The 24,183-nt window shown below is 37.8% G+C and overlaps 1 protein-coding gene across 2 annotated transcripts in view; it reads right to left on the reverse strand.

Moving 5' to 3' along the window:
* Positions 1 to 24,183, reverse strand: part of Cntn5 (contactin 5) — a 1,105,069-nt gene that overhangs the window by 289,839 nt on the left and 791,047 nt on the right. For both annotated transcript variants that reach the window (XM_074066853.1, XM_074066854.1), the window contains one exon: positions 16,516 to 16,618. In XM_074066853.1, coding sequence (XP_073922954.1) covers positions 16,516 to 16,618 — 103 coding nt within the window. The remainder of the gene's footprint in view (positions 1 to 16,515; positions 16,619 to 24,183) is intronic.

Below are 24,183 nucleotides of genomic sequence, written 5' to 3' on the forward strand. Positions count from 1 at the left end.
GGCATGGGGTGACCCTTTTGTACAGTTTATATATACACACTAACAAAAAACAGAAAACAGAATCTGAACTGGGGATGTAGCTCATTGGTAGACTTCTTTGTCTAGCATAAAATAGGCACTGGGTTTGATCCCCAGCACGATAATAACAGCTGATGCTGATAGGCTGTAAAATATTGAAACCATGTTGGGAGACAGTTCAGCAATTTCTTAAACAGTCACACATCTTATTGTATGATTGAGCCATTCCACTCAGGCATTATCCAGGAAACATGGATGCTTATATGCAAACAAAGACGTGTAAATAAATGTTCAGAGAACCTTTGTGGTAACAGCTGAAACATGGAATTACATAAAATCCCCTCAGCAGGTGGATAGATGAACACACTGTGGTAAAGCTGTCAAATGGAATACTAGTGAGCAAAACAAGGAATGACCTATTGATATACCCAAATTGTATGAAACTCAAAATAATCAGTTTGAGTGAAAAAGCCAGCTACCAAGATAAAAATAAAAATTATGCATTGAACAATTCCAGTTATATAAGGACTCTAGAAAATGTAAACTAATCCACCGTGACAGCAAACAAGGTTTGCTGGGGGTTGAGCATGCATGGGCAGGACGTGGAAAGAGATTTTCCGTGTGCATGCAGAAATTTCATAGCTATTTGCTACTTCCTGTACATGCTCATTGTGGGTTATATTGGTTTCCTGTTAGCAGTACATTTGCTAAGATGCATCAAATTTGAGGCTGGAGGCATGGCTCAAGAGGCAGAGCACCTGCCTAGAAAGAGCGAAGCCATGAGTTCAAAACTTAGTACCACCAAGAAAATCAGATGCAACGAATTATATACTTTAAATATTTATTTTATCATCTAACTATACCTCAAAAAAGCTTTTTGAAAATCAGTCTGAATAAATATTTCAACAGTATAGTTAATTTACTTAATTGGACTTGTTAACTTATTAGGCTTTTTCCTGTATATTTAAGTCTCTGAAAATGTATTAGTGTTCATTTTTTTCTACCATACACTTTAAACTCCAAAACAAAAAATGAGAGCCAATCTAACAAGCAGTTTATTGCTAAATATCCTTTTGCATTCTCTTTATGTTCAGTTTTGGTTAATTATTACATAGAACCAATAAAACTCACGGACACAAGATGATGGCAAAGTGATAGGCAGAGGGAATTCTTCAACCAGTTTCCTTTGTATTTCAACCCCCTCTTTTAAGGGGTTTGCATCTGGAATCTCACTCTGGCATGGTTGTGGTAATTGCAAGTATTGATGCTATAATAACGTTGGTAGATTTTATAAGATAAAAGCATGCAGTCAGCAATAATCTGAAAGTATTATGGTTCCATGGCTGATATCTTTTGTTTATTAAATTGATTTTATTAAAGTTAAACTGCACATAAATTGAGGGAAGACATGACACATCAGATCCGAATGATTTGGTCACTAAGTTAAGGTTTAACATGTGCCACTTTAGGCTTAATTATTCTAATTCATCACATCATGATGCCTGTGAAGATGACACACCTATATTTTAAACACTACTAAGAAAGAAAACACTGTCAGTTGGATTATGACACACCATCAATTACAATGTACATCTGGATTTCAAAGATATGAAAATGAGAACAATGTATAGGAGGGCCTATACATTTTCACTTCCCACAATGCAATGTGGGCATATGTAATGGAAAGACATGAAGGGGAGGCAGGAAGACATTCTCCCCTATGTGGCAAACACAGAAGTGTGCTCTTCTTTCACAAATGCTCAGAAGTCTGAATTTCTCTATAGGGATATATATAAAACAAGTGACCTGTTTTCATAATGTACCTTCCTTTGAGAAAATGGCCATAAATAAGACATTCTGAAAGTTGTAATGTAGATTGATTCAATCCCCCAAAGAAAATAAAGGTAAGGAACAGAAATGAACCAAAAATGACTCATTGAGTATCATTTTTGTATGTATTGGCTATTAGCTGGAATTATTTCTCAGTCTAAAAGTCATTATAAAGATTTGACATGAAGCCCATTTTGCCCCTATAGCTAACACAAAGACCGTGGCAGGTCACAGGCGTGGGTACTTTTCTATCACACTTCAGATTAAAAAGAAGAAGGCTATGAGTGAATGGCAGGTGCAGAGTTGATGCCTTGTAGTCTATCTTGAGATGATTTAACCATATCATACTTACACGCCAACATGCACAGACATGTTTCCCTCACACAAGAAGCACATTAAATCTAATCACAGCAAATGCCACCATACACAAATGACTACTTTTGAAATCAAGCGTACGATCATGGGAAACAAATGTAAAAGTAAAGTACCAAATTGAAAAATTATAATGAAAACTACTACCTCACTGCCCTATGAAATAGAACTACTTGGATATAATGAAGGGTTGTAAAGTGAGGTACCTAAAGAGACAATAAAAAAGCTATATGACAATGTAGAACCATCTTGATTACATATTGTATGTGGAGAGACACTTACACACTTATTTAATTACATATTTAAATTAATACTATTGGACTTGTAGCATAGGATATGATGTTACAATATTTACTTTTGTAGTAATTTTTATGACAAGTATTGCTTCAGCAAAAGTTAGAACTAGCTAATGTTCCCTGTAAGACACAGGCATGCAGACACATCTATATAATATCCTTAGAGTTCAGCCTCTTTTCCCCATCCAGTGGAATTGTTTTAAACTTTTTTAATGTCCTGATAGACATATTCCAAAGATAAAGATGGGATTATATCTTCAGTTACTCAATTGGTGAGAACACAGAAGTGCACAAAGGAACTGCGTATGTGGTCTTTGTGTCCTGGGTGTTATAAGAGCAGAGATATAAAAGAAACTTATCTTTCTTATTAACTACCTGGCAAGAAAGACTACAGATATACAGATATGATGCATCCTTTGTACTTCAGGTGAAATTCTGAAATGGAAATTTAAAAAATCTTAATCTCCATATAATAGATGAAGTTTGGCATGCTATATCTTAAATTATGATTTATACATATGAACAAATGAGGCTAAGGAGCCTCTCAAAAACTTCACAGGAAGTCATCAACTTAAATGTACAACTAAAAGAAGAAAAACTGTTTCTGGAAAGTGTTATAAAGGGTCATGAGATTATATTTGTATTGTAAAGGCCTTGTATTAATACTTTTTATAATTGATAAAAAAATTGTGACAAAGTAGAGAATAATACTAATAAAAACTTGCCTTTAACACTGCCTGAAGAAGAGTAGTTCTAATCTTGTTGACATGTACTGTGTATGTTGACATGTACTATATATAGGGAAATATTTTGGGAAGGGATGGGCAATCATCCCTCTGCAGTGACTGGAATGTACAGCCAGAGGAATGTCTACTCACTTTGATCTAACTCTGTCATCGGTTTTCTCATTAGTGATGTTTGTACTGAGGCTATTCTTTATTTGTGTAGACCACCAGTCCTGGTAACTAGAAAATTATCATTGATTTTTTTGATTTATCAGATTGAGTTTGGTGGAGCAACTCAATCATGCTGAACCCCAAACCCAAATAGCAAATACAAAAATTGTTTCTGTAACATGGTATGCATGCACAGACCTGACTGCAGGAGGTGTGCTCAAGACACAGCTTCCAGGACACACTGGCTTTTACTTTCATCATCTAAATGCCTATCCATGTGTGGCTTATTTCTGCTTCCCTGAAGTACACAGCGTTGCCTGTTCTGTTGATAATTTCGTCAGTTCAGTCAACAAATATTCATTGCGCACTAATCAGAAATAAATTAAAAAGATGTTTATGGTGGTGAAATATGATAGGTAGGTAGCAGGTAGACAAAAGTGGTTGCCACAGGAAGAAGAAAGGAAGAAATCATTTTAATTCAACTTCCCAACTCCAGTAATCTCTTTTTAAGATCAGAAGGCAGAGTCCAGGGGTTATTGCAGGCTGCTTTAAAGTCAGCCACTACCCTAAAGCTTAATTCACTCTTTACCCAAGAGTAATTAATCCACATTCTAAACATCAACTATGTCTGGCACGGGGAGATTTTCACAAGTGAATTTAACAAAACAAAGATCTAGAGCTAAGAACTACATAGAGCAAAGGTTAGGAATTTCAAACAGAAATTCTCTATCAATTAGGGCAGAAACTAGTAGATTACTCAATGTCTCTTTTAACAAGACAATGAGCCAAATCCAGGAAATCACCCCAGAAGCCAAAATGACCCCTCCCTATTTTCACAGCCAACTCAGCCACCTGGATCACTTGTATTACCCCAGCTCTCCAGTATTAGACTAGGAAATGGGGACCACCATTTTCAGCCTTTGCTCCCATTTCCTGCATGGGAAACAGGAAATAAGTCTCTCTCTCTTTTCTCTCCTTCCTGACCCTGTTGCTCTCACTCTGGATAAAACCCACTTTCAGTCTGTCAAAAGTGTAATTAGGCAAAGATAGTGACGAATTTATAATTATAGTGACTAGTGACAGTAAAAACCATGTAGGTAGACCTGGGGTAAGTGTAGGGTGCTGTGTTTGGTCTGGAGTTCTAGAAACCCGTCTGGTTCCACAAACTGTGAAACAAGGAAATAAATAACATGATATGGGCTAAATTAAGAGGTAAGGCTGCAGTCAATGGTCGAATTAAAAAATCTAAAATAAACACCAGGCTTCCTGGGATACAAATGCTATAAAAACCAGGAATGAGACAGAGGGAACCAAGAAGACAAAGTGCATGAAGCAGGGCCTATAGGAAGCAACACTTGGAGAAATCTGCCAAGATCAAGCAACATCAATAAAATCATGTTATTAAAGTAATTATCTAGTCTTATTTGCAGCATATGTACAAGAATCAAGACAATTCAATAGCAATTGACTTAAACTATGGTAGGGCAGATAGACTAAAATGGAAAAAGTAGACTTGAGAGGTTTTAAACAGCTGAGAGATGGGGACAGAAGGGTTTCACATAGGATATTCAGACATAGGGTATGGAGAAGGATGTGTCAAGGATGGTAAATTGTATTTGATCACCACATCCTCAATTTTTCAAAGTTAAATGATAAACACAAAATTAAAAATCCAAACAATTCTGGTGAAATGCAAATTACTAATGCTGTGTGTCTAAATTTTCAACTTAGTACCAGTCATCCTTAGAATCACCTGCACAACATTTTAGCCATACAAATTGATCCTTTTCAGTCAGCATGTTCTTGGATGTCCTAGCTCAGCAAATACCAACATGATGACATAGAAACAGAACAAGTAGGCTCAGCTCAAGGTACCCTGTTTCACCAAGACACTTAACTCTTTAGAGTCTGTACTGTGACAGATTTAAAAAGTTCATTGTTGTCATGAAACATCAGCTCGAATGAAATCTAAAGAAAGAAGTTTCTAGTTTGATAGATGAACTTCGGCAGCAGCAATAGGGGCGGTAAGTTGCCATTAGAAGTGATAAACAATGGGAGAAACATTTAAATTTTAGTAAAGCTCTCAGTGAGAATTTGTGAGTGACGATCACATAAAACCTACAGAAATCCAAGACTGTAAGAGAGTTCATAATAGGGAAACTGAAGTCAGAGGGAATGCAAGTTTTGGCTAAATTCACTCCCATTTTTAGTCCTTTTGTAAGAGGTGCTCAAGTTGCTTTTGCTGAAAAGCACTGACTCCTTATTTGAACCCACAAATTAACTAAAATCAGGAAAAGCTTGGCATCTTTGTCTCCATTTTGTATCTGTCTTTGCTCTAAGCCATTCTCTTTACAGTCACTTTATGATCACCTTATCTTTATGACAATGAACTGGAGCCACCTGGAGCCGTCACCTTCCCAGTGAGGACAATTATCCTAAGAATCCTCTCAAACAGGAACCAGATTACTCCCTCCAGGTGATAACTTCCCAGAACTGGACCAGACTACCAGACCACCTGCCTGACAAAGATTGAGGGCCCCATCAATCATGAGACCAACCAGACCACACCTGTGACTGGACTGTTTATGCATAGGCTTTGTCCCCTGCCCCCGTTCTTTTGTCTAGCTAAACCTATAGCTCTTGTCTGTACTCTGAAGATGGCTGAAGATGAGCTGAGTGCTTCCTCTGCCTCTTCCCACAGCATGTCTGAGCCATAAAATAAATCTCATTTCTCTGCCTTTATCATACTTCTTCATTTGGTGTTTAGAGTACATCAGAAAGATCCATCAGAAAATAAAGCTGTTGGACAAGTTTAAACTGATCCAAAAGTGGAAATTACTCTTAGCGTCTGAAAGTGGCATGGTAGGTTGAGAAGATGACTCATTTTAGAGTCAGTAGAGATGGCTTTGCTTCTACAGCTTTCTAGATGTTTGGCTTTGCACATGTGGATGGTTTCTCTGCAGAGGCAGATTCAGGGCTCCCAAGACAGCCCTGGGAAAGTTAGACATAACACCATTAACTATGAAACTAAAACTGGGTGATAAATTAGTCCTTTTTTCCTAGAAATACGTAACATCGCTAGGCACACACGTAAGTAAAATATTCCCTTCCATAATTGACACTATGGAAAACTGTGGGAAATGTTAGGACCATCCAGTGAAGAGGTTTCAAACACTCCCTGAACAGCACGCACACATTTTGGTCTAGCTGGTCCTTGAAGAGTCTCAGCCTCCCATCTACAAATAGATTTCAGTTGTGGGTTATGTCATCGCTAAGGTTCTTTTAGTGCCGGTCATTTTCAGGTACCATCTGAAATGAGGATGCACCCTTGGTCTCCACAATGCTAAAGCCAGGGTAATTTTCTTGACTTTATAATGCACTGTTTTCCTGTGAGAGCAAACATTTATTGATTGGTAGGCCCAGTAACTGACTCCTATCCCCAGATCATCTGTCAGTCTAATGATTAAGTAATTTGATTTTGGTTTGATAGACAAATACCACACAACTCCAATTCATTTTCAATTCCTGCAGCACTTAGTGACTGGCAGGTCCAAATAAACAGTATTAATAAATCATCAATCTGTAACTTAAGAGCAGATTCCTTCAAGAACACTTGCCAAATTGCAGACTGTGGGAAGTCTCAGAGGAATATTTGTCATTCTCACAATACAGTGGGACACAAGAGTGGCCATTTGAGACAGCTTGGCTAAAGACCGAGGAAAATTACAGAAGAAATGACTTCATGAATTGATAACTGGTGCTTTTTTATTTTGCAATAAACATATAAAATGAGAAAAAAAAAAAAAAACCCTCAAAGTCCTGGTTTCCTAATAGGCATTTCATGGGGTGTAACAAAAGATGATTTGTAAATTCTATCTGAAAGGGAGATAATCAGGAACTAAAAGGGGCAGGAAATTGAATGTGTTCTTCCCTGCCTCCTCACCACCAGATTTCAGATAAGTTTAGAAAGGTCATACACATAATTATTACAGTAACTGGTTCAAGGCCTTTAGAGCACAGCCGATCTGATTGTGTGTTAATGGCTGCAAAAGCAAGATAAGAAACATGTACTGTTAAAAAAAAATCTGCCTGTAACACTATTAGCTTGTCGGAATGCCATGGCAGATAAACCTACGTTGCTTTATAGCATATGGCTGTTTTATTACAGAATAACCCCAAAGTTGCCTTTGTGTGTGGGGTCAGTTTTGCATCAGTGACCACATTTTACTTCTTCATTGTGAAGAAGTGACCACATTTTACTTCTTCATTGGTGGTGGCTATTTGACATATCTAGTGATCGTTCTGGGGGCCACAAAAGGTCACATGGTGTAACCAAATGGGCCAGGAAAACTGCAGCTAATGTCAATGTACAATGCATTTTCAGGGCCAAGACATGTGAGCTGCAACTGGAAGCATTTGTTTGACCAAACCCAGGGAATAACACAGTCCTGTGATGCAAGACTGACCTCTTTTCTCACGCCTGAATTCAACAGAGTAGACATACACCTGCTGCAAAGTTCCTTCCCAATAAAGAAGACAGACATGTACAGCTGTCCTGGGGGTCAGCCAAACAGAGGACTGTGAGTGGTCACACTCAAATTCCAAAGGTAAGAGACTGGTTCTCTAGAAAAATAGAGGGGATTTCATGGGGAAGTGGCATTTGACATAAGCCTTGAAGATGGAATAGGCTGTGATGCTGGGAATTTTCGATAGGGGGAACAGTGTTACAGGGCCAGAGAAGTGGAAAGGCATGGATAGCTGAGATATAGGAAGGGTACAGTTGAGCAAAGATGGTTGATGTACTTCCTATACAGGAATGAATATAGAATTTTAAAACCTGATGAAATCACCATAAGAAGGGGACTAAGGTAGAAAGGAGAAAAATAGATAAGATGAACCAACTCAGATTATAATATATACATGATAATGTCACAAGAAAACTCCTTATGTAGCTACTTAAATAAGTAAAAATGTGTTTTTTTTTTTTTAAATAAAAACAGAGAACAGATGGGCCAAACGGGTCCAGTCTGGGTGGTTGGTACCAGTGGTGGGGGGAAGGAGGTGAGGAAAGGGTGAGAGAGGGTGAATATGGGAAAATACTGTGTATATAAGTATGAAAATGGAAAAATGAGACCTGTGGAAACTATATCCAGGGAGGATAAAGAATGATGGGGGAGTGAATTTAATTATGATATTTTATTTGATATATTGTAAGAACTTTTGTAAATGCCCCCAATGTGCTCCCAGTGCAATAATAAAAATATATAAAAATGTGAAGGGGAGGCAGTTTTGGATTTTAAATTATTACCTCTCAGCTCTGCCCATTTGCATTTGACTTTGTGATGCTGGTGCTGGGATTCTGGAAACCAAGTTTCTGTGCTGCCAGGAAAGGGTATGGTAAGAAGGCAGTAAGTTCAAGAGGGCCAAAGACCACAGTCCTTATTTGCTTCTGTGGGGCTCCTGCTGGGTTCCAAGTGGCTTGAGATCTTGTGAAAGTTACCTCAGCAAGGCACCAAAAGAAAACAATTTGAGTTTTCCAGACTTGTAGGACAAACTTCACTGATTCCAAACAGAACCATTGCTCTGACATCCGGGTTCTAGAGGGACCCAGATGTGTGTGTGTGTGTGTGTGTGTGTGTGTAAGTATAAGAGTATGAACATATATATGTATATACAGAGACAGAGACAGTCAATCAGACAGACAAGGTCTCACTATGTAGCCCAGGCTGCCCTTGAACTCACAACCCCCATGTCTCATCCTCCTAAGTGCTGGAATTACAGGCACATTCTACTATACCTGCTTGAAGTACAAATTTTAATTCCCAGTCTTCCTTTCTGCATTAAAGAAACTATCTATGTTTACAGGCACTAAGTTAGCATATTTTAAAGTTCAAATTTTTACCCTAAGTTACTAGTTAACCATGTAGGCTAGTTAAACACTTGGACACATCCAGTTGAAAATATCCCCAACTTTCAAATACACATCACATTTAGAAAGAACCATTTCAACGAAATATCTCTCATGGACGTAAGAGACTCCTTACTTTTACAGTCACCTTCTCTCTCACTCCCTTTCCAAGAGTATTATGTTCTGTGTTCAAAAGAAGATGGGAAATGTCAAAGATAACTTTTCTTTCCTAATTAAGCTGTCTAGGCTGAATGGTGATCAAGAAAAACCAATCTTCTTTATTTCTACTTCCTGTATATGCCACCAGCCACCTACAAACATTTTAGAGTGCAGTTGCCCAAAGGCAGTAAATTAAGTCCACCAACTGTATCCTTCTATTCTCAGTGTTTAGCCCAAGTGTGGGTGGATGAGTGGCCAGCCAACAGGAGTGTCTAAGTGTCCATTTCCTATCCTGACCTGGATGGTGTCTCTCCTTTTAGGGAACATTACATCTAAATCATTAGGAGATAAATGGGCATTATTATATTCTTACAGCACTGCAGGCAAAAAAAGTACCGTCCCTCCTGATAACCCATGTTCCCTGTAACAACTCATTTTGTCAAGAACTTTTACATTAAACCCAATCTAATTCTTCTAGTTTAATACCATTCTGTTGGAATGTTGAAACTGGAGAACAGCTTGTGAGCAATCTCTTGATAATAACCTTCCATATGTCTCAAACAGCCTTTTCTTTCCAAGGTAATTAATTCCCCTCCATTTTTTTTACATCTTGCTGTATTTCCCAAGCCATTATGGGCCTCTGTTCCCTGTGGATCATATTTAAGTATTTCACATTTTTGGGGGTGGGGAGGGAAAATACCTTTGCAGAATTGACCAATACCAAATACAGCAAGTCGCAGTCATTTTATAAATTCTGTGTTTACATTCTATTTTAGGAGTGATTCTTTAGGAATGAACTCATACACCACTGTTGAGCTTTTTCTCAGTAGCCTATAGAGAAACCGTCCAATTTTTCCAAATTCAGATTTAAGTAGCAGTTTCTTTAGAAGAATACTTGCAGTTCATGTTTTCTCAATTTTACTTAACTTCAAATTAGACAGGTGGCTGAACTTTTGTGATATGAAAAGATTGTGAAGTTCCATGTCCTAAAATCATTTACTTTCTCTTTTCTCTTAAGAATACAGAAAACTATGAACTTATATATTTTTAAATTATCTGTACCCTGTATCTATATTCACTTATATCCTGTAATTTACAAAAACTTAATACCTTAAGAGAGAGATTGTAAAGACATAATTTTAAGAGGAATAAAACTGTAGTTTGTAAGCAATGGAACAGTATTCTGACATTTTAAAAGTATGATTCTTTAACAATCTAAGACATTTCTTAGTTTAGCCTGTCAAAGGTTCATGTGATTTTTATCACTGGTCAGAGAAAGTTTAAAGAAGGAAAATCTTCTGTTATTGTTGCTTAGTCTCAGTTGAAAGTCAAAACCAAAGAAGATGGGCAGTAAATGTCTCTAGCAGCAAAGGTTGACATGGCGGGGCGTTGGGGCAGGGGAGAGTTTGGTCAGGGTGTGTAGCTAATGCTTATGTAATGACTGACACTGGACACAAGAAAGTGTGATGCTGGAACCAGCTAAATTCAGGGAGAGAGTGTAGAGACTGTGTACATCCTGGAAGCCAGGACCTTACCCAGCACATAAACTTGTTCTCAAAACCTTCAAAATTACATTCAGTTCTCAGTTCCTTCTGGATACTCAGCACATTTGCATTTCTGAGACGAACGATGCGAAGATCACCTCTTGCTTTTGTCTCTGTGCATTAGTGATGAGTCATCTTTCCTTGAGATGGGAGGTACATCTAAGTGTTTAATTCAGTTAATAATATGGTTAAAATGGTGATTTCTGGCAGGAAATTCGGGTGTGGAAGAGGCAAAGTTGGAAAGAGCAAGACTCTGATTGCGATCTTTTCCTTGTTTGACCCTCAGGGCATTGCTGCATCAACTGTTGGTCTCTGACATATAGTTTTCACTCTGCTCTTCACTTTAGCATTTGAGCATGATCAATCTCTCATTTTTACACTCAAAACAAAACTCTCTTCTGAAATAAAAGATCAAGGAGGGATTTTCGGAGTTCATGCATGAAAAACAGTAAGTATAACTTGGACATGATAGACTTTGGGAATAAAAAGGTAAAGCTGCAGTTATACAAGAGGAATAACTTCTGGATGGCTGCTGGGCAACATGCCGCTTGTCGCCAGCAAGGCTGTACCTGTGCATTGTAGGCACACTTAGAGATTTTTTGAAAGGGTAGATCTCATGACTAGTGTTCTTATCACAAGAAAAGGTAATGGAGAAACAGCAAATCTAAGACAAAGACATACTTGATGAAGTGAGCAGGAACAGGCAGGAAAAGGTAGGGACAAGAGGAGGAGTGTAAAGTTGGATGTGAATAGGTGAGAGAGAGAGGTGAGAAGTGCACATATGTGGACTTTGGGATGTGACAGCATTAAATATAAAGAAGTTATTGCTCATCATCACTTAACAGTAAGTAGTGGGTTGGATTAAGTGGACACAGTATTTCTGAGTTAATGCATTCCTTCTGCAAATGTTTTCTGACTGCTAAGAGCTGGACACTAGGGAAGGGAATAGCAAAGTACCAATGAGGAACACGGTCAAGTGTCCTGTCCTCTTGGGGCTCAAATCCTATTGCTGAGCAATGTGCTGGGTGCTCTGTCTTCTTCCTCTGTCTGTCATCTACCCTTCCCTCTGAACTATCTGCCCCAATCACTTTCTCCTCTGCCCAGCAAACTTCTGGCTTGGTTTCTGGTTGGTTTCATGAGAGCCTCTAGAAGAAACCAGAAGGTATAAGGAACAAGAAGTCAGGATGTGAATTCTTTTTTTGTATTTATTTTTGCGAGTGGAAGGGAAGCAAAGAAAGAGTGAGGAAGTAGAAGAAAATAATTACAACAATAGAAACAATTTGACTAAAGTTCTCTTTAAATGGCGGGTCCAGGGTTTTGAACTTAGAGCTCTGTACTTGGTAGGCAGGTGCTTTACAACTGAAGCCATGCCTCCAGCCCTTTTCACTCTGGTTATTTTAGACATGGGGTCTCGCTTTTTGCCCAAGCCAGCCTGGACCAGGATCCTCCTATATTATGCTTCTCACCTAGCTTGGGATAACAGGCACACACCACTGTGCCCACCTATTGGTTGAGATGGGGTCTCATGATCTCTTTGCCTGGGCTGGGCTTGAATTGCAATTCTCTGAATCTCAGGCTCCCAAGTAACTAGAATTATAGACATGAGCCACCTGCACCAAGCAAGGAAAGGGACTTTGGGCATCAATTTACTAAGCATATTTCAAAACTTTCAAAAAGTATCCACATCTAACTTATTAAATAAGCCTGCCTGGGGAAATATTCCTGATCATTCTTAAGCTATGTGCTTATCATGGCTACATAGATTTCTGGTTCTCCTGTGTAGCCTCTGGTTCATTCTGTATCTCCTGGCTCCTTCAGGCTTAAAGGCAATAGGAGTTCTTGCTACTACCAGTAGCAAGAACTGGTAACTTTTAACTCTGCTCACAAATTTCCAACTTAGCCATTTATTAAAGTCTACTGAACCATCTGAGTTGGATTCTATTTCTATGTAGGATCCTGACTGATACTAACATATTATAAATACTGAAACACATGTATAAGTACGGAGACACACAAGAATTGGGACAGAGAACAAAGGGTGTGAGTTAGGCCAACCAGTCACTGATAGTCTCTTTAGAAAGTAACTCTGAAGTTGAGGTGAGAGGGAAAGTGGGAGTCACAATGAAGTTTAGGTAAGAGTGTTCCTAGTGGAGAAGCAGCAAGTGCAAAGGCTGTGAGGTGGAAAAGAGCTCCATTCCTGAATTTGATTATAAAGTGTGGTGAGGACCATCTAACCAGAAATGTTGAACACTCACTGAGAGGAAGATTCAGCTGTGTGACAGGTACTGAGGGTCTTGGAACAAAGGCTCCCAGAACAACCTAGGAGTGGAAGCAGCTTGGGTGAGCAATGAGAACTAAGCATATGCTTAGACTTTAGTTTGAAATTGCTGTGACCATGACAGGGCTCAAGGATCATCTGTCACAGATGATACTATTCTGTAAGGAACCAATGCATGTCAAAGGTGATTTCTTTATATTTTCATAAGGCGAGGAAGGTTAGGCTTTAGATGGCAGTAGATTTCTTTTTTTTTTTTAATTTTTATTTTATTCATATGTGCATACAATGTTTGGGTCATTTCTCCCCCCTTCCCCCCACCCCCTCCCTTATCCCTCCTCTTACCCTTCCTTACCCCTCGCTACACGGCAGAAACTATTTTGCCCTTATCTCTAATTTTGTTGAAGAGAGAGTATAAGCAATAATAGGAAAGAATAAGGGTTTTTGCTGGTTGAGATAAGGATAGCTATACAGGAAGTTGACTCACATTGATTTCCTGTGCATATGTGTTACCTTCTAGGTTAATTCTTCTTGATCTAATCTTTTCTCTAGTTCCTGGTCCCCTTTTCCTATTGGCCTCAGTTGCTTTAAAGTATCTGCTTTAGTGCATTGAGGGCAACAAATGCTGTCTAATTTTTTAGGTGTCTTACCTATCCTCATCCCTCCCTTGTGTGCTCTCGCTTTTATCATGTGCTCAAAGTCCAATCCCCTTATTGTGTTTGCCCTTGATCTAACGTCCACATATGAGGGAAAACATATGATTTTTGGTCTTTTGGGCCAGGCTAACCTCACTCAGAATGATGTTCTCCAATTCCATCCATTTACCAGCGAATGATAACATTTCATTCTTCTTCATGGCTGCATAAAATTCCATTGTGTATAGATACCACATTTTCTTAATCCATTCGTCAGTGCTGGGGAATCTTGGCTGTTTCCATAACTTGGCTATTGTGAATAGTGCCGCAATAAACATGGATGTGCAGGTGCCTCTGGAGTAACCTGTGTCACAGTCTTTTTGGTATATTCCCAAGAGTGGTGTTGCTGGATCAAATGGTAGATCGATGTCTAGCTTTTTAAGTAGCCTCCAAATTTATTTCCAGAGTGGTTGTACTAGTTTACATTCCCACCAATAGTGTAAGAGGGTTCCTTTTTCCCCACATCCTCGCCAACACCTGTTGTTGGTGGTGTTGCTGATGATGGCTATTCTAACAGGGGTGAGGTGGAATCTTAGCGTGGTTTTAATTTGCATTTCCTTTATGGCTAGAGATGGTGAGCATTTTTTCATGTGTGTTTTGGCCATTTGAATTTCTTCTTTTGAGAAAGTTCTGTTTAGTTCACTTGCCCATTTCTTTATTGGTTCATTAATTTTGGGAGAATTTAGTTTTTTAAGTTCCCTATATATTCTGGTTATCAGTCCTTTGTCTGATGTGTAAGCTGGCAAATATTTTCTCCCACTCTGTGGGTGTTCTCTTCAGTTTAGAGACCATTTCTTTTGTTGAGCAGAAGTTTTATGAAGTCCCATTTATCTATGCCATCTCTTAGTTGCTGTGCTGCTGGCAGTAGATTTCTTTATAACGTGTTTCTTTTTTTTCCAAAATTATGACATTTCACAGAAAGAATATCTTTCTTGACTGAGTGGTGTGTCTTTTGTACCCTTTTATTTTATTTTTGGGAAGGGAGGAGGAACAAGGAAAGAGTGGAGAAGTTGAAGAAAGTAATGTATTAAAAGAAAAGAAATGATTTGACAGTTGCATCTGACCGAGATGGAAAGGGACTTTAAGCATCCATTTACTAAGCACATTTCAAGAGTTTCAAAAAGTAACCACACCTAACTTATTAAATAAGCCCGCCTAGGGAAATATCCTATATTGTTTTACTTCTTCCATAAATCTACTTTTCTAATTTGTTTTACAATATGACCTCCTTTTGTTTGTGGTTTTACTACAAATTCTGGAATTTAAGAATTATTTGACTTCAGGATATACTAAAACCTTCAGCATCAAGTGAGAATATACTATTTTTGCATTTATCAGAATTAAGCATCTTACTTGGGACATTTTCAGGCATACTTGATGTTGCAACATGGGAAAATGGTAAAAAACAGATTTTCAGGGTCTTATTCAATATACACATTTAACTAGCATCTTTGGATTTGGAAGGCTTCCTCACATACATGCTAAAAGTATCTCCGAGATGCAGTTTAATTTATTAAAATATAATTTTACATATGGACATCATTTTCTTAAAAATGTGCTACACTTGGCTTATTTTGGCTTCAATCTGTTGTGATATTTTCTCCACTTATATCTGAGTAGTCCTGCACAGACATGATTTAACCACTGTGGAAGTCAAAGCACATGGCACTGTGTTTACTCCTAAGCTTCCAGCTATGGGTCGAGTTTCTCATGTTTACCAACATTTTCATCACCTACAGAACCCCATTATAATCACATTTATGTAGCATGTCTGATCTCCAAGAACTTTGCAATTATGCTTTGGGAGTTAGCTCAACTCAACTACAGTTCAATGATTATAACTCTGATAGAGATGCATTTATGCAGATTATAATTATAGAGTCTAGAGGGGACCCTAAGGTTTCAACACTAAAAATTATCCATACCATGTTTAGAATAAACATGATACTCTAATCAAATATGATCAAAACTCCATTGCTGTTGCTAATCCCTATATCCATCCCAATATCACTGACGAATGACTATATATAATCATGGAATTTAAATCAGCAGAAACAGAGTCCTTAAGAAGAGGGTGTGGCATAAATCATCTCTCTGATTTGAGAAATGGTTATGTGCCATACTTATTGATAGTTCGTGCTCTCATGCTGCATACTACATGTGAGGAACAGATAGCACTGTGTCCTTTTATCCTCTTTTTTTCACATCATTGCTGAATGAAATTTAAGGGTGATACAGAAAGTTTTAGACAAGTAGGCAAAGAGATGTGAAGCTCTTCTTTAAGTGTGAGAAATTTCTTTTATGTTAAAACAGCAAAATCATTTACATTGCAGACCACAGAAATGACTAGGAGGATAATTACAATTGGTTATTTTGTCAATTCCCAGTTCTCCTTCTTTTAAAAACTATTTAGCTACCATGAAGCTTCTGGGAAAACAAAATCTACCAAAATAAATGATCCAAATAGATATGTCACATTTTAATAAACAACTGTGTCTAATTATAGAAGAGTCTGTACTTACTTGCCAAGTGCAAAGCACTCCATCTTAACAGTTGTCCCCTTAGCAGCTGTAACCGTGGGAGGGAAATGAACCTCAATTTTGGGCTCATATTCTCCCATCACACCTGGGGAATAAAGAATAGTCTTTAAGCATAAACTGAATATCACAACTTATTTCCAATCCTGCAGCTAGGACACTGAAAAATCATGGTGGCTTGGTTGTCAATGTGGTTTGATGACTGCTAAATTTTTTGATGTACTGAAATAAAAAGTATACTTAGGCTCCAACATTATGACAAAATCCTAGTATTCCCTTAAGGATTGGGTTCCATGCCTGTTCAATACCACTTAATGTAGTAACTACTGAAACTGTAAATTAACACTGGTAGTTCAGCTACTGATTATTCTACAAAGTAAATAAATAACATTTCCTAGAGTGAATGATTATGATATTAGAAAGTAAGATATCAGAACTTTCACAAGGAAAACCCTCTTGTACTACTAATGCATGCTAATAAAATAATAATAATAATGATACCAGAACTTTATCAGCAGCAAGTAAATTAATATTTATTGAGTAAACTTTTATCTGTAAGTACGTATCATATGCAAGGAATTTTGCGAAGAATTCTGGAAGCTCTGAAAATTGATCAGCCATGTGCTGTGCTGTTGAGTACTCAACAAAGATATTTTTAAAGAGAAAATAACATACTTATGCGTGGGAGGAAAGTTCTAGACCAAAATGATGTAACGCAAGATGGGAGGTGATGACTGCCCTGAATGAGTGTCTCTAAAGTATTATTCACATTGGGAGGCTCCTAAGAGTAGGGAGGGTTAGGATAAGTGGGGAAAAGATAGGAAAGAAAGCCAGTGGGGATAGAGGAAAAAAATAAAGTGACAGGAAATAATCACAAATAGGAATGTCAGTTTTTCTGGCAGTTGGAATGAAAGAAAGTGATAATAGATAAATTTGGAGATATAGGTGGATTCCAGATGATACAGAACTTTGACTCTCAGGGCGAAACGCTCAGACTCTAATCTGCAACTGATTTGGAGCAGTGGGTTTTAGTCAGGACTGGGATTATGCTGAGATGCCTATTGTGGAACCAGAGCAGCGACGGCTAAGTCAACCACTATTTCAACACTCCAGGACAGAAGGAATAAAGACCTGAATTTGAATTATAGTCAAGAAAACAAAGAAAAGGCACTCAGCAGTAGAAACTAAGAAAGAATTGAACTGTCAAACTTGGCACACAACATAATACAGAGACAAGGGTTTGGACAATGTCACTTTCCATGCCGGGTTAGGTGATGTCAATGAAAGAAAACTGATGGCTTTGAGTTTTTGTTAAGTTTAAACTACTGAACAGAAGTTCAGAAGTAAGTGTTTGACCACCATGCAAATGAGAGAAGAAATTAGAAATGGTTCTACACAGTTGAGAAAACTTGGCGCTCTCACTTAGAGATGGTGGTTAAGCTGTGAGATTGGGCAGGGATTTACCAGTGGAGTCAATGCATTCTCTGAAGTTTGGTGGATTCTCCACCACACAGCACTGAACCAAATCTTCTCCTAAATATAATTTTTACAAGCTCCCTATATGCAAAGCAACAGAGAAAAAAACCAACTGATTTAGCATGGACTCTTCTGTAAGGAGATTGCCTATGTGGAGGTGTAAATGTTTACGGCATATGTGCACAGACAGGCCTTTGTGTGCATGGCTCTTTGTATATGTGCATAAGATGTGAGGAGAGAGGAAAACACCCAGACAGAGCAAGACAAATGCTGCAAGCTGTGAAGGAGAGACATACTGGACACGGAAAGAGAGAAGGAGCTTGGGCAAGGAAAAATCTTTCATGTGTTTGTTTGCTTATGTCTTATGCAGCATGTGAGATAAGCCTTGACAGAAGAATGTGGACTAGTTTAGATGGAAAGTGCTTAAGCTCATTTAAGAAGATTATCTATACTTTTTGTGCTTGTTTTTTGCAAAGCAGTTACAGCAGAGAAATTATCACTGATGTTTTTGTCAGAGTTTGGATTTCTAGATCTGATTCTGCTAATGAATGGAGTGCACCATCCCTGACAGTGCAATGATCACTAGATTTCACTTTTTTAATTTGTAAACTGAGGACACATAGGGAATTATTGTGACTATGATGTCTTTTCTAACAGGCTAAATCCTCCTTTGCTTCCTAGTCTAATGTTTGCTGTATGTCAACAATCTAAGAGACAGCAAGTGAACTGAGTGGTTATGAACATTGTATCACCAAAAACAGATGTTTGAACACATCTCTGTCGCTTTTTCAAATATGTCACCTTCTTCCATTTCTTTTTCAAGTGTCTTTCTGTGTTCCTCCTGACACACTTTCCAACTTCCTTTATGTCCACCTTATGTCCTCTTTTTTTCCCTTATGTCTTGCTTAGCTACCTACATAGCAGGACTTGGCTATTGGTGACACCTACAAAGTCAGCTCTGGTGACACCTACAAGGTCAGCTCTGGTGACACCTACAAGGTCAGCTGAGTATGCGCTATGATGAAAGGCTTTTCTTTAACACCCTCTTACTTGGAAGCGCCAGTACGCAGGCTTCCAGACATTCTGTTCAGCAGGTACCTCTGCCCAGGTGAAGCTGTCTTTAAAGTCAGGTTCTGATTTCCCTACCCTTTCTTAAAATTGATTCCACAGTGTTTTTGTTTCCTTTCTTCTTATTAATCTGGTGATTTAATAACAACTGATTTATCATGATGCATATTAAACTTAAGCCCCTTATTGCCTGGGCCCCTGTTGATTAATGGTGGTTAATGGCTAATGAGTGTTACAGTGTTGCACAAAGGCTGTGGAAGTCAGTCCTAATTTAGAAAACATTTCCATGCCGTTAGCTCTAGTAAACTGTTGAAGGAAATCTCAGAAGCAAGTGTCCTGACTCTCCAAAACTACAGAAATTTATTTTGATTTCCTTTCCCAATCTCAATAAACATTCCCTTTAGAACTCAATTTTATATGAACACATTTGTATTCATTCTATTAAAGCAGTAGCCAAAATAAACCTACATATGAAAACAAAATGAAAAAGTTTCAATAAGAGGCTTTAATCTACAATACCTAATTTGAGTTGTACTGCAAGAAATTATAGCTGGTTTTTTAGAGTTTTACTCTGAGAGCAATGATATAAGTGCAAATGAGAAAGTTCTTTAGATCTGTCTTGCTCTTTGACAATCGTCAAATTCAGCAATTATGTTTTGCTTTACCTTTCATGGGGAGGTGAGATAAAGTTGGACACAGTCTTGGCTATGTGGTTTATTACAAGTGTAATTTTTAGTATCTCAATTCACAAGCAGCTTAGCTTATAATTTCCTATGTTGGGCAGAGCTTGCTGCTGACAGGAAAGGGAGAGTCCCATGAGACAGCAGGTTGATGGAAATGCTGGGCTTTGTCACTTCAGGTGGACTAGCTCTTTGATCTTTTCATTGCTCCTAGTATTGGCCTGAATATTGCTTAAAAGCCCTGGCACCATGTCTTCATGGTTTTCCCCACACCTGCCTCTCCTGGCTCGCTTGGCTGTCCTACTTTAGAATTACCCTAATTCCTAATAAACAGAAGCATTCCAGCTGTGAGCACGTTACTCCCCTTCTAAGTTTTTATGGTTGTTGACTTTCTTATTTATTCCAAGTGCTTATGAAAAGTCAGGGTGCTTTTCCCTAAGTGGAATGCAATTTAGAACAATGTGTCTCCAAGCAGAACAAAGAGTTAATGGCATCAGAAAAATATGGATAATTTAATACAGTGATTGAATAGGTTCTAACTGTAAGCCTCACAAAGATTTTTGAGATTGAGGCTCTGAACTCTGGATGATTTTATGTACATTAAGGAAATTCAAAGTTGGATTCTCTTGGTTTCTGGTTTGAATCATGTTACTTGTCATTCTTAAGATTAGTGTGTAGCAGACTAATATGCATGAAAAAATGGCATACAGAAGATTTAAAAACATACGGCACTTTTCTCCAAATTGAGATAAGCCAGACATATTCTGCTCCTACTGGAGCTGGGCTTTTTACTGGTTGGCTGTGGTTTGGTTCTGATTGTTCAGTGTCTGTGCAATGACTGATACGTCTGTGTGACACTCATAGCAACACTCATTTCTATGGTTCAGAACTTGTGTCTAGCAAACTTGAAAAATTTGGCTGATTTTTTCTGATGCCCAAATAATTGGTATTTTTATTTCATCTTCAACATTTTTGCCAACCACATGCAACATGTTTCTTGTCTTCTAAGACAACAGTTGTTTTGTCAGTACTTATTCTGGAAAATGCTTCTTCTGTTCTCCCATCATATCGGTCTGAGTGGAATAGGTGCCTTTACTGTTCCTATATAGTCTTTGCCTTCTTGACTGTAATTATTGACTTGCTGTGGGCATCTGACTGAAGCTTGGCCAGTTCAATTACTTACCATCCTATTCACACTGACTGATTCATGGATGGGCAGCTGAGGTTGGGTATTATGGGGTTTTCTAGGAGTACTGAGGTTTGAACTCAGGGCTTCACTCTTGCTAGGCAGGTGGTCTATCACTTGAGTCACACTCCCTTTTTGTTCTAGTTATTTTGAAAATAAGATCTCGCTTTTTGCCCAGTAGGCCTGGATCATCCTATTTTATGCTTCTCACCAGTACTGGGAGGCCAGGCATGTGCCACTATACCTACCTGTTGGTTGGGATGGAGTCTTGCAAATTTCTTGCTTGGGCTGGCCTTGAAATGAGATCCTCTTGTATCTAAGCCTTCCAAGTAGCTAGACTACAGGTGTGAGCCACCAGTGTCAGTTTGAGGTTGGGATTTTTTAACTTAGGACCTAAGAGGCTAAGTTTTAGTTGGTGGCCAAAAAGAGCCTGAATGTCTAACGGTCATTAGAACTTCTACTCCTTGGAAGGAATTAAGCTATTGGAGAGATAGAGTTAAGTTCATATATAAAGAGGAGAGAAAGACAAGGGATTATTGGTACCATGTCAGATGAACCTGGGATTTAGCTTCTTGCCCTTCTCTCAGTGATATAAAATGAATTACCCTTTCGGTCATTTCAAGTTGGGTTTCTCAGTTGCAACCAAAAGAGTTCTACCTTATATGTCAGTTAGTCCAGCATAATGAGTGGTGACCCAAGATCAGGGTTACCTGATCTCATGCCTTATCTGGACTCCAAATCTATCATATTCAGAATAGTCTGCTAGGCAAAGGACAAGATAGAGCAGTGGCAGGACAGGGGCCATGGCAAAGCAATATGCTCAATTTGCTCTGTTTTTTAAATATTAGCCACTTTAGTAGAGAATGTAAATTCTAACAAGGGATAGGAAAAAATATGTATATATATATTCTAATAAAAGTGGAAACATGGAATTATAAAGGTTCAGATAAAGTAGTATGGGAGAGGAAAGGAAGAAGAGGTTATTAAGTAGGACAATTTGAGAAAATAGGGGAGTATTTTAATTGAATCGACTTAAGTCCTCTGGACTTAAAGGATGTGGAGGTAGAAGCTGAATGATTCTCAGGCAGGTGGGGCAGTGTTAGTAAAGGTATAGAAGTGAGATTCTAGCTGGGGATTTTCCACCAATTAATATCATTATATAGAGGGTGAAGGTGTAGTGAGAGAGATATTTCCAAATATAAGTTGGGGTTAGATGATAAATAATAATCTAGTGACCCATTTCTTATTCTATTAAGATATCTTAGCAAATGCTTGATACATTTGTGCATGTGCTCATTTGAAAATATCATTTCAATAATCAACAAGCATCTGATTTCATTTAGAGATAGGACCTGGAGTTAATATGGTGATCAGTGATCTCGTGTTGGAAAATTGAGCACATAGTAAGTGTAATGAAGATATACCCAGGATAAGCATAAAAGCGATGGTCCTATTAAAATGTGTTGAAATTTCTTAGTGAAATATCTGAGAGACTTTCTTTCATTACATCAGAAATATATGTGGTACCAAAGCTCCCAGCATTATTTTATTTTATAATTCTTGAGTTTCAGTGGGTGCTTCACTTGTAATTTATTTTCTGCTATTGCCTTGAAGAGTCTGAATATAAATATAGCCTTTGTGCTTCGCAAGCAACCTGGAAAGGAAATGAAAGTCTAAATAAAGAACTGTAACAAATAATGATAATAATAATGGTGGTAAAAATGAGAGAAGGAAGATAGGATATTTCTGAACAGCGCATATTCCATCTAGGTATATTGTACTGGGTGACTCCTGTCAAATATCAACCTGTGCTTTTCTTTGTAAATTTTGCAATTCCCAGCCATAGATTTGGCTCACTTGAAACACTGAGGCAATGATAGGCCTTCTCTTGTTTCCAGTTTTTTCCTATATAACAGCAATGCTAGTGTTCTTATGCATTTAGAACTGTAGTGTTACGTTACAGAATATGTATTACATAGCCATGCATTTCTCTTTGCTTACTGTTTTGAAACATAGAAAGCATAATCTTCAGAATTTTCAATCATTGAGAAAGTGTCCAGGTGTCTTCTTTTCATTCCTTAATGAACGACTGAGAAGGAACACTTTCTGAAGCCTGGACTGAAGAACAGTGTATTGTTTTCTTACTTCAGAGTGCATATTACACTACTCTGAATCCTCCTTTCTTGAGAAGAGTTATTGCTATGTAATAAAAGGGACTGAAGAATTTCCTGACAAGAGGAAAAAAGTGGCCTGGGTTGCCATGAATAAATGCACTAGTATGAGTATTGTTTATATAAAGAGACTGAGAAAAAGTAGAGAGGTTTACCATTTGGAGAATGTGTTTTTATCATTATTATGTATACTCTGAAAATCAGAAAGCCAATACATTTATTTTTCCTTCCAAGTATCAAGAATAAATTGATCAAGGGACTGCAGCACACTGCAATTGCTTTCCTCTGATGACAGGATTTTAACACTTACTTTCTTTTCCTGCTCTTGTCACTGTGATTTACAGAAATATACCTGTCTCTCTCCACCATCATCTGAAGCCATGTACAGAAATAGAAAAAGATCTTATGAAAGTAAGGCCTTAAGAAAGCCACTTTTTATATTTTCTTCAAACATATAAGCTCCCCCTGGCATTAAAGAATGTGGCAGACAGAGGGAACTTCCAAAATTTGACAACAAAGTGTTGAATATTAACCTTGATTCAAAAATTTCATGGAAGGTTTTCCTTTTTTATGAAAAGTAAGTTTGTTTGCTTTTTTCATAAATTTCTATGCACAAAATTATAGGCACTTCTCTATAAATATATTCATATAATAAAGTAAAAATATTTCTTCATAAGTCTATAACTTAAAACCCTTTTAAGTTTTTCTTGAAGTTTAAGGTTTCTTTCACTTTGTGCAGTATGTATCTTTCTCCCAGTCTATGTGTATAAAAATTGAAGTCTTAAATATGAAAAAAGAAAATTTGGTGCCTGGAAAAAATTTGATACTTTGACTTTTATGAGTTGCCACATATGTTTATAAACCTATATAAATATGATTCAAAACAACTGATTAGATATTGAATTAGCTGGGGTCCTCATTTTGTCAACAAATCAGCCTTCTTTGGAAAATAACTTGAACTCAGTAGTAGTTGGGAACGACTACTCTGAATTAATATGAACTTACAATAAAAAGTAATGATTCCCAATGACTTATTAATGATCAATAATTAAATGCTATTTGAACATCTCTA

Source organism: Castor canadensis, chromosome 2 (genome assembly GCF_047511655.1).
Source record: "Castor canadensis chromosome 2, mCasCan1.hap1v2, whole genome shotgun sequence".
In the NCBI taxonomy this organism is placed as follows: domain Eukaryota; kingdom Metazoa; phylum Chordata; class Mammalia; order Rodentia; family Castoridae; genus Castor; species Castor canadensis.